Source organism: Natator depressus, chromosome 17, assembly GCF_965152275.1.
Source record: "Natator depressus isolate rNatDep1 chromosome 17, rNatDep2.hap1, whole genome shotgun sequence".
NCBI lineage: Eukaryota > Metazoa > Chordata > Testudines > Cheloniidae > Natator > Natator depressus.
Genome location: NC_134250.1, coordinates 13107413 through 13119226, shown reverse-complemented (window position 1 = coordinate 13119226; position 11814 = coordinate 13107413). Strand labels below are relative to the sequence as shown.

Sequence of the window (11814 nt, the reverse complement as noted above, 5' to 3'; positions counted from 1 at the left end):
AGATGCAATTTTTGCTAAACAATTTCTGGCACTAATTTCAAATACACTGGTACAAGGTGGGAATGAACAAGATGCACAAAGCTGTGAAGTGTTACCTGGGGAGTTCCTCCTTCCACACGTAAATTCTGGGAGGATAGTCACACAGTATATCCACAAGTGCCATGGCTGACAGATGTCACCCACCAAACCCACAAGCATATCTAACCTTCGATCTGACTCTTTCACCAGTTTTATTGCGATCAGCTCTGTCTCCCGCATCTTCTGCTCCATCAGACGCTTCTCCTCCTTGGTTTTCAGTGCTGTGATCTCCAACCTCTGCCGCTCTTGCTCAGCTTCTGCAGCATTCTGGGCCAGCAGTTTGGCCTCTTCTTCTGCAATCTGAGCTTTCTCAGCCAGCAGCTCTGCTGTTTCCTGGGACCGGAGCTAAAAAGAGACATGATTTATCTTAGCTACAATGATGCAACATTTAGAAAGGAAAAATAGCTACAGTCAGCTTAGAAGCAGGAGGTCTTTCCCCAGCAGATCATAATAATGTTAACCCTTAACATACCAAGGATCATTATATTAGTCCTTTGCCCTCTTTACTGAGGGCCTAGAGCAAGTAAACGTTTCGAGGATATCTCGTCTCCCTCTGCTCCAGTATGCTTGCCTTCCTCTCTCCCTCACTCCTTCCACCATATATGACCTCTCCTCCTTTACTCAGCGCTGGACTAAGACATCACCCAAAATGGGCAGAGCCTAGCGAACTCTGCCTGCCTCCTTTCAGCTGTCAGTCCCACCTGCTGCTGGCTTCAAACAGGCTTCTCCACAGCTTCCATTCCTCATGCAGCCTGCTTTCCTCCCTCTCTGGTTCCTGGCCCGAACAAGGTGTTGGCAGAAAAAAATCAGGGGGAAGTGGGTGGTTCCCAGCAAATGGAGATTGGGGGCAGGCCTGGCTCCCTGCAAGAGTGCAAGCATACCCTGCCTCCCAGAAAGTCTCCCTCCTTTCCTTAACAATAACCCTCAGAGTAAATCTACACTGCAATAAAAGACCTGTGGCATTGCCATGGCTGGCCTGGGTCAGCTGACTCAGGCTCACGGGGCTCAGGCTGCAGAGCTAAAAATTGCAGCATTGACATTCAAACTTGGGCTGGAACCAGAGGTCCAAGACCCCATGAGGACAGAGGGTCTCAGAGCCTGGGCTCCAGCCCGAGCCCGAACAGCTACACTGCACTTTTTAGCCCTGCAGCCTGAATCCTGTGAGCCAGAATCAATTGACCCAGGCTCGGAGACTCGGTCCCATAGGTTTTTTATTGCAGTATAGACATTTCCTCAGTGTCCTAGCTAACGCCACAGGAAAAGGAGCTTATAAATCTTGACGTCACCCAAGGCCAGATGACATTCACAGACTACTGTAACGCTCACCAGTGCCTCGTTGGCTTGCCGGGCTTCATCTTCCATCTGGAAGAGGCGCCTTTCCAGCTCTTCTTTGGCTCGCTCGGCTTCTTCTCTGAGCTGCTTCTCCCTGGCCAGCCTTTGAGTCTCCATCTGGAAAGATAATGAGTGATGCTCATAGACTGGGACTGCCGAGCAAACTGGGTAAATATTTCTAGAGAACTGAAAGCTGTCCAGCTGCTGCACGGCTATCTGCCACTGTCAGGGCATCTTGCAAAGTGCCAGGGCAGCTCATCTGCATTGAATCCAACAGCTGGTGAGCCTGGTTATTTAAAAGTGCTGTCCATATGGAGCACGTGTGTCATGTCTCCCTTTGTACTGCACCTTGTCATGAGCATCCCTCTACCACAGATACCACCCATACACAACACACATCTCCTCAGACATTCCACACCTCCCATAGCTGCTCATATTCAGTCCCTCCACAGGCATCACCACAGACACACCCACCTCTGCTTATGGTATGAACAGGTAGGGTGAGGAAGCATGTTTGTGTGATGAATGGAATAGATACTTTCAGCAACAAGAAGCAGAAGGAACCTACTTTTTGTCTAGCCTTTTCCGCCCTGGCCTGAGCTTTCATTTGCTGGATCTCGATGGAGTCAACGTTCCTCCTTCTCATGAAGAGGTCGTGGTTTCCAATGCACAGCTGTAAAACCTGCAGAAAGCAAAGCAATTGCAACACAAGTAAGTTGCAGTGAGCTGGGGGAAGAGCACGGCACAGGAATGCAAACACATCTTCTACTTGGGGGCTAACTTCAGAATCGTCAGGAGCTAGCAATTCCTCCAGGTTGTAGGTTTCTAGCCTAGCAAGTCAAGGTAAGGCACATCTTTAGTCAGCAAATATATGATTTGGACAGGTTGAGAGCAGGCTGAAAGTCTCTCTCCTTATTAAGTCACCGTCTCTGGCACTAATTTCTCCTCCAGTTCTGCTGGTGTAAGAGAGGTAAATGGAACTCCTCTGGGGTGAAGGCATATGAAAGAGAAAAGCAGTAGTGGCATGGCAGGTCATCTGCAGAAGACCCTGCACAGGTGCATAATAAGATTGCAGGTTGGGAAAGGATATGGTTTAGCTAGGGAGAGGACTGAGCCAGTGTCTTCCCCCATCAATCCCGTAGGGATATTTCAATGAAAGATAATGCCAACCCAGTCAGCAGTATCATATGCTGCTTCCCTTTCCTTGAGGAAAGTTGGGACAGCAACAGACTGAGAATCCACACAGGCACTGCTCCTGAGGAAGCAAAGGAGGCATCATGCCTTCCCACAATGCCCTAGCCTTAGATCTGCAGGATTTCCCTGTGGCTCTTTGGTCTTTTACACAGTTGGCGAGTCTCCTCCCATACCCATTCTAAAAAAAGAAAAAAAAAAAGTGCAAACTCACCCACAAACAGAATAATTTAGAGGAAATAGCAAGTGTTTAGACAAAGTTTTCTGGTCCCTGGGTGGTTCTCTCATGTAGGGCACAATATGGTACGTCAGTTTCTCTCATTAATTTTTACCAAATCACTGCAACACTAATTTTTATTATGGCTTCAGGCCTCTTAAGTACCAATATTCATGACACACGACCATGGCGGCTATTCTGAGAATAAGATTTCTCATTCTGATATCAATCAATGCAACTGGGATTGTTACTACATTCAGATTTTTTAAAAGAGCAGCAGCCCACTTACCAGTTTGTTCACTTTGAGCTGAGAAGAAAAGAATTTGAAAACTTCTGCTTTTTTATCAAGAGGTTTAATAGTTAGCTGGGGGAAAAAAAATAAATAAAGGGAAGCAGAAAAGTCTGGATCAATAAAAAGCTGAAAGTATTGAATACTATTTCTACAGCAGACAATAACGAACCCACACCTACAGGAAAGTATTATCCCCAGCATCGAGGGGAAACAGACAAGACGTTAATGATTACTCGAGACCTCAGAGAGAATCAGAGCCAGAGTTGGGATTTGACAACAAGAGAGTTCTTAGTTTCCAGTCCTGCAATCAGATTGCTAAGGGATTTTAGAAGCTGAAGCTGCCAGCAATGGGGCCAGTTAGTGCCAGCTGTGACAGTGGCTTTGTGATGAACTGGATTAAGGCCACCAAAGTCAATGGTCATCATTATAATGAAGTTATTATTTATCTCTAGAAGTTGTCATTTTAACAAATTTAATACTCCAAGCCTGCCCTTGTGAAGTATCCAGCACCACTGTGGTTATAAAACAAACAAAAAAGTAAAATACAGAGCAAAAAGCTTAAAGGATAAGAACTCCTGGACATCAGGACCCATTCATGGAATTTTTGCTTTTCCATATTCAGAGTCCATCTCCCAAATTGTTTTCTGAGGAGTAAGTGAAAAGAGCTATATTGCAAGAGGGCCAGCACAGAGTGTTTCACTTCCTATGTTCCATTCAACAGTACGATAAAAGCAGCTCCCTTCTTTTAGATCCTGGCTTTTGCTGCGACTCATGAATTAGCACTCTATTACGATTCACTCATTTGCATTTTGTTGCATAATCTCAGTGCCTATCATCTGATTTTAGATACAGTTTCACTCAGATTATAAATAACTTGTTATAGCTCATTTCACTGTGTGGGTAACAATCATTCAAACATCTTGCCCAAAGCAAGGCTGTGTTTGAATAGCAGAAGATAACGAATGTTTTAATACATGCACACCCCTGGCTTTGGATTTCCACTAGAGCAGAATTTGGACCCCAATTTGAAAGGACTCATTGAAAAGAAAGGAACAGACTGTGTTCCGCTTTTACTGTTAATTCCTGGGGATTCCAGTGCTGATGTTTTCTCCTGATCAGTCTTCCAGTTAGCAATATTTCAAGTCTCTCTCACACCTTCCCCTCCACACTCTCCCTTCTTTGTATGGAGGATGATCTGTAATCTCTTTAAATTCAACTGAACTCTTATAAAATGTGCTGGGTTTATAGCTCTGGAGACAGACGTCTTCTACTTATCCACAGAACAGGTAGAGTGCAGGTAGAAAATGCATAAGCCTCCCTACATTCCCTCTCTTGCCATAGTGCCTCCATCCTGACCTGGAGGGACCAGCTCTGTAAATGAAGATAAAGTTCAGTCTTCATGGACCATTCAATCCTTGGCTTCTCCACGGAGGCAACTGGAGCCAATCATGGTGGCTTTTGTAGGCCTTATCTTCTGGAAAATGAACACAAACCACCACACTTTTTTCACAGGTCAAAGAGCCATCAGACTGCAATGATGTGCTCAGTTTTCAGGGAGGGCTGAGCACCCATAGCTCCCCTTGAAACCAATGGGTGCTACAGGTACTCAGCACCTCTCGAGGGGAAATTCAGGCCCATAATTCTGAGTTTTGTTACGAATCCCCCATCCTCAGATTTTTTTCAGCTGTTCAGATAGACAGACTGCTTCCAATCTATTACAAGAATCCCTGTGTGTGCACGCACGACCGCAAAAAGAGTAATAGGTTAGATCCATCCTACCTCTTTCTCACTATAGGAAATGTTTCTGATACCACTCCATTCAAAAGACTTATTTGGAGAGAACCTGTTATTTATGCTGTAGACATGAATACCTTTAGCATCAACTCCAAGTAGGAGATCTGTGTCACTCTTATTTTGCTGCAAAGGAATACAATAAATTACGACCAACATCATTTTGGGTGGCATGTACAACCACACTCCAGCGACTTGTTTATTCTAAGCAATGTATTTGTATATTTTAGAGGCTAGTGTCTCCACCATGTACTGGGTTTATTAGTCTACTGCCACCTCTAGCTAACAGGCGTGGTCCTTTAGCTTAGCCAGTAGAAGCCCATAGTTTTAGATCCAGAGATCCCAGGCTCAGTCACCATAGGTGACCTCACTAGGGGGTCATCACATGCAGATATCAAAGACCTTTTACAGACATTACATAATTAAGCCTAATAGTTCTATTCACAGGAAATTATTGTATTTATTTTGCAGACTAGTAAGCTGAGAGAGAGTAGTGTGTCCGTGACCACATGGCCAGTCAGTGGCAGAGGTGAAAATAGAACCTATGGTTCCTAGTGCTAACTCCCCTGCTTCAAGTATCAGGAAACACTGGCACTAACTGGGCTGAAGATTTAGAATCAATTAATCTATAGCAACTAAAAATACAGCTTAATAGGATACACTTACAGCAATAGGAAAGTAATTGACACCATACATCTCCAAGTCCTGAGCAATTTTCAAATAGTTCATCTTTGCTTCATCCCTAGAAAGCACAAGAGTGATTACACTTGGAAATTCAAGTAAATTCCAACCATTTTCCTCTCCTCTAATTTTACATTACTATTTTGAAGAGAGCAATCCTAAACAGGTGACTTGATCTTTTGCTCCTTTGTCATTTGGTTTACTTGCACTTAAGTTTTGCTGTACAGCTTTTAAGATCTGCACTGTTAAGTTCATGATCTATTGCTGACAGCTTAACCAGTGCAGTCTACTCCAGATGACCAGAGTAAAGCTTTACCAACCCTGTTTGAGTCACATATAGTATAACCTTTACCCATTACTGGTAACTGGCTCTGATCTCATCTCTGCGTGTCAGTTTTGCCTCTTTCAGATGTTCACAGATGCCACTGGCTAGAGACCTGTGTCATGGAAGACAATGTTAGAGTAGGAGTTTTCCCCTCAGGAAGTGGTTCACTGAGAAGTATTGCTGTAAGAGGCTCCATACAATATTATACACTAAAGTCCAAGAGACACACCGAAGCGGTCCTTTGACTAACAGAGAACTTCTTCAGCCACTGATCAAAGTAATTGCCAATCCCCTTTCAAGGCAGGCAAAATAATAAATACTGAGGAGAGAATGTTAATGTGCATCCAGGGCAGCTAAATAAAGAAAAAATGAATTCAACCAACTTGGGCTAGATCAACTCCACATGCCTAAAACTCTTATTGAGTTTTATTTTATTGCCAGACATGTTGAGTACATCACTGTTAGTTGTATAAGCCCTGGAACATCGACATGGAACAGCACCAAGACAAACCCCATGATTCTTGCACAGGTGATTCCCCCCCTTTCCATCTTGGTTCCTAGCTAAATAGACTCATGCCTCTATAATCCTAGCAATTTCTCTCATTTCCCTAAGTAGGTATGAGATATATGAGGTTCATTCTCTGTCGCTTAACATGGGGCCTGGTATGGTGTGCCTCTGAAACAGGGCCTCAACCCCTCCATTGGCCTCAATGCAAGTTGAAGGCACTAAGTCTATCTCAATTGCTCAGCACCTGGTATGAGCAGGATCTTAGGACCAAAATATTGTATTTTTCCATTCAGCAATAAATGTTCCTATTAGGAATACAATGTTGATAAACCAACATAAATGGGGTCAGATACCCATCCGATGACTTATAACTGTAAAACTCCACTGAAGTCAAGTGGGTTGTACTGATGTAACAGATATGTCTATGATCTCCCAAGAGATGTTACAGTACCTGGCAATACCCCTGTGCTCTGCATACCAAGCCGATATCTTTTCTTCCCACATGTCTGCTGTCATTTGATATTGCCGGAGGACCTACAGAACAGGGAAGGATTTGGTTTTCTTTTGAACATACGAAGACATGTGCTGCCAATGGTGTTTACCTCCTGCCGCTCCCAAACACAGTGTATAAGGGTCAACAAAATTCACAGCTGGGACTTGTTACCAAGTTCAGAGAAAACACACACACACACACAGTGTGAATTCCTGAGGTTACAGCCAGCTCCACGAAAACATTTGATTCTTCATGCAGCTAAAAATATTCATGTTCAGGCATGGGAAATACTTACTCTTTTGGGTAACAGCTCTTCTTGGGCAAGAAAGCCTGGCTCATGAAAATTCGGGTCATAGTCACCATACTGTCACAGGAGACGAAAACACACTTGGTTAAATACCTGCAGGATGCTGGAGAATTTGGTAGCTGGACAACTTTTGTCTAGAATGACTGCCTCAAGGGGGAAATACAGCCCAAGTAAATGGGCTTTGTACAGGGATCCCTTAGATGGGCTTGGGGTATGGAATTTGTCATTAGTCCATGGCCAGGGCATGTGGCTTCAACAAGCCACTGTTCTAGCCTATGGACTGAAATACTAGGCACAGCCCCTTGCAGAAGTTCCAGTCTGTGAATCCATGTAACTACAGATCCAGTGACTCCTTCCCTGTCCCACCCTCCCACATCCTCCTTCGCCTCAGCTGATTCAGAGACAACAAGGAGCCCACTTCAGCTGCATTCTGGAGATGTGGTGGCTTTGCTGGCTCAGCTATTCCTCCTGTACAAATACCCACACATGGCTACTGCAGTCAGCAGTGCAGAGGGCTTTGTGCTGACCTTCTGCCATGGGGCAGTTTTGACCCCTGTGAGCATATGGTGGCCTCTGATACTTAATGTCCTCAGTTCCCATTGATTTCAGTAAGAACTGAGGGCACCAGCCACCTGCAGGATCCATGGACATCTTTTAAAGAGCCAGGAATAATTTTACATTTTAATATAAGCTTATACCAAAGTCCTATAAACAGATTTTCAGGATCAAGATATTCACACGCTCGCACTCTGCCTCTTAGTGCAATACGACAATCCAGAGAACAGGATCTAATTTTAGTCCTCTACCTTGTTAAAAACAATGTAAAATAGCAAACAAGCCTCTCTCTCCCTAATTGCAAGTAATTGTATATAATATAACTCTTCTCTTTCTGCAATACCTCCATGTCCTCAGTTGACCTACTTTCTTCACAGCAAAGTTTAAGAGTATTGTATGCAGAAAAGGAGGACTTGTGGCACCTTAGAGACTAACCAATTTATTTGAGCGTGAGCGACAGCTCACTTCCGATGAAGTGAGCTGTAGCTCACGAAAGCTTATGCTCAAATAAATTGGTTAGTCTCTAAGGTGCCACAAGTCCTCCTTTTCTTTTTGCGAATACAGACTAACACGGGTGCTACTCTGAAACCTGTCAGTATTGTATGTGTTAGTTAAACCTATATAATCATGTTTGATAGAAATTAAATAAAAAGAAAATGCACTGTTGTGTACTAACCTTAGCCTGCACAGCATAAGAAGCCAATAAAACTGTAGCCTCTGGAGAGCAGTAGATTTCTTCATCCAATATCTGTTTCTTAACCTAAAGATGGAAAAACAGTACCAAGTTATGAAAGACAATCCAAAATCAGGACTTAAACTAAGCTTGAAGTGAATCAAACCAGCCCACCACAGCCTGGCACCAGAAATTAACAGTTATGAGATAACAACAGCAACAACAAACAAAAATACACTGTAGAAACACAGGATATTCAAAGTTAAGGTTAAATGTACAGGAAACCAAGACCTTTGAAAATATAGAAGTCACAGTTAAAGTAGTTTGGCTATCCCCACAGAGATACCAGTCGTCAGCTATCTACCCAGTCTTGCAGATGCTGTATTGAAAAAGTGTACTATAGAACATGAATTTTATCATTTGTTTCATGCACACATATCCAATACTAAGTGAAATAATTGCTCACCATGCTAACTTGCACACTTTTCATCGAACTGCTCTAATCTTATGATTCAGGCATATGAAGTTTTTATAGAGAAACACACTAGCTTGGGGTCTAAAGACATGTGACTAGTTGGATGACACATGAATCATAGATGGTGAGCACTCTCCGAAGATCAGGACCTTAATGAAGAGTGAGGAATGATTGCCTTCCATACGCTATTTGTCTATTCAGGAATTTGGAAGATTTGTGTGCACATGTTGTATATGACCATAGAGAAGGCCAGAAAGATGCTCAACCACTGTATGATTAAGATGAAAGTATCCTACTTTTTTAGATCAATACTAAAATGAAGGCACTTGTTTTGGATGGATAAAGTACCATATAGTAGCACATGTTGCTTATTTTCTCAGCACTTCATTACTGGCACAGAGTTAAGGTCGTTTGGCTACTTTAACTGCAAATTTCCGTGCTGCCAAAGGTTTGGGTTTCTTGTGAGTGTCATCTTAACTCTGGCCTGGTTTTCTTAAATTTGAATTTTCTCTTAACTCAAATGTTATTGAAAGGTAATGCGCATTCAAACCACGAATATACGCCTCTAGCCTTCATTTCACTTTAACCCAGTTTTTTTCTGTGTGAAAATAAGAATGGGTCTACCTTACAGTAGATAAAAGGTGCTTTACAAGAGCAAAATATCATCAGAGATAATCTAAGAATTACTGAGATACAACATTTTCCTGGAGAACAAGTGTTCAACTCGAGATCAAGGGCCCAATTCTTATATATACAAAAGCCTACTTTATACCACTCCAGCAGCACCAACAGGCCTTCATTGCCAGGCCCCTCTACACTGCCAGAGTGGTATAAAGCTCCCTGAATGTAAATTAAAATTATGTCTTAGAAGTAAGTGTTAAAACTGAAGAAACATTTTAACAGCAGTAAGAAAACCCAATGAAAATATAATACTCAGTTTGCTTGACATCACAAATTCTTAAAGTTTTAAAATGGCAAGAGCAGGTTTTTTTCCCATAAGGGTGAGAAAAATGTAAGGGAGAAGCTTTCATTACTGTGAATCTGAAATCATCAGGTTTACTCATTATGCCACATTCATATATGCAGAATGAATCACAACTTTCTCTCTCTCACCCATCTATCTGGCACTCGACCATATATATCCAGGGGAGAAGCAATAAAACATCTTGCTTTTACCATTAAAAAAAAGTGAGCCAGCTCCTCAGCTACCATAAATCAGCATAACTTAATTGTCTTCAGAAGAGCTACCTCGATTTGCACCAGCTGGGAATCTGGCCCACTATATCTAAAAAAGGCTCTAGCAGGTAGCTTAGGCCAAAAGTTTAAATTTTGTTTTAAAACAGTCTTACAAAATGTGAAGTTAGAAATGTTCTCAAATGTAAAAAAATAAAATAAAAAATGCTCAATTAATACAGTTCTGCAGTGCCTGAAGCTCAAACATTGCAACATTGGACTAGTGAAGGAGAACCACAATGTAAAACTGACTAGTAAAATAGTGAAACTAACAAGTGTTTTAGTTGACCAGGCAGAGCCAAGTGCAGAAAGTTCAGGAGGAAAAAACAGCATAAATGGTAAAAAGTTAAAATATCTAACATTTTTTCCATTTTAATAATCTAAGCTGATATTAGTAACACAAGTACTAACTTGAGGGGTTTTGTTTGTTTTAAATCTGATTTTACCCAATAATTTAAAGGAGAAATGCAGCATAATATTCACAAATAGCCCTCTCAAATGCAAATGAGTTTAACCTAGAAACAAGTCTTGAGGAATTTATAGCCTTAAACACTTCCAAAATGGAAGGAAGGAATGACCTGAGGTAACTCGCTTATCTTTATGAATATCCATTGGGATAGCAGATTCTGTGAACTGAAATGAATCCTCAAGGAAGGATTTTTATTATAAAAACTTTATTCCTTTGGTGAGCACAATCTGTGAATGTGTGTTATAGTGCAGGGGGAAACTCATTTCTAAGATGCTAAAATGGAAAGAATGAAAAGGTTTTTCTTCAAAATGGCAGCTTTCATGTTCCATGTTACAAATTACATCTTTCACAATTGAAAATGACCTTGGACAAATTCTATACACGTCTTTGGGATTTTGAAATTAAAGAATTACAAACATGAATTGTTATACTTCTTTAGACAGCAGATTGTTCATTCGAGATCAACTGAGAAAGTTATGTAGAGTTTTAGTCCTGTAGTTTTATTCACACATATGGCAAAATGCTATTATGCCACATTAATATTTAGACATTTCAGTAGTCTATAAAGCTGAAATCTGTAGGCATGCGGATGTCTGTACATGTTTTTCCTATTAGTATCCAGGTGCAATCTGAAGTTCTTATGGCCCGGAAACTCTGCAAGTTCAAATTTGTTTTTTGCCATGTCTTTCTACTTTGGAATGAGAAGAATTACACTAATTGCATATCTGAGAGTCAAAGCCAGTCAAGGCAGGTTCAAGGGGAAAGAAAAAAACAAAAGCAAAATGAGGATTAGAAGAAAGGCAAAGAGGAGAGTTTTTGTCCTGTCATCTCTTTCCTAAATGACTCAAGAAACCAGCTGTCAAATGGTCAAAAGAATCCAAGTGGAAGAACAGTTCCTTAGAACAATGGCATTTGTCCAACTACTTGATGAATTAATACCTGCCAGGAAACAAGTATATCTGCTGTGCTTCTATATTTAATATCATACAGCATATAGACAATCATATTCCATGCCTCCAACCTCCTTTGCACAGACATCCAAGTTCCAAAAACAAGCAGAACTGCCATAGTCCTGCTACAAAGAGGAACCCGTCTGTTGAGAGGCAGATGGAGCAGCAGATAGAGCAGTGCTCTACAGTGGCTCTGTACACAATAGCAGAAACGTGGGGCTGGGGCAGGCCAAGGAACGGGCAG

The 11814-nt window shown here is 41.9% G+C and overlaps 1 protein-coding gene across 1 annotated transcript in view; it reads right to left on the bottom strand.

The window, feature by feature from the left end:
- LOC142000464 (merlin-like) overlaps positions 1 to 11814 on the bottom strand; it is a 30395-nt gene that overhangs the window by 8125 nt on the left and 10456 nt on the right. Inside the window, exons 5-14 of the mRNA XM_074974759.1 lie at positions 8447 to 8530; positions 7204 to 7272; positions 6867 to 6949; positions 5568 to 5643; positions 4890 to 5027; positions 3108 to 3182; positions 2711 to 2782; positions 1979 to 2092; positions 1405 to 1527; positions 206 to 423 (exon numbers count right to left, since the gene is read on the bottom strand). Of these exons, the coding sequence (XP_074830860.1) occupies positions 206 to 423; positions 1405 to 1527; positions 1979 to 2092; positions 2711 to 2782; positions 3108 to 3182; positions 4890 to 5027; positions 5568 to 5643; positions 6867 to 6949; positions 7204 to 7272; positions 8447 to 8530 (1052 nt within the window). The remainder of the gene's footprint in view (positions 1 to 205; positions 424 to 1404; positions 1528 to 1978; positions 2093 to 2710; positions 2783 to 3107; positions 3183 to 4889; positions 5028 to 5567; positions 5644 to 6866; positions 6950 to 7203; positions 7273 to 8446; positions 8531 to 11814) is intronic.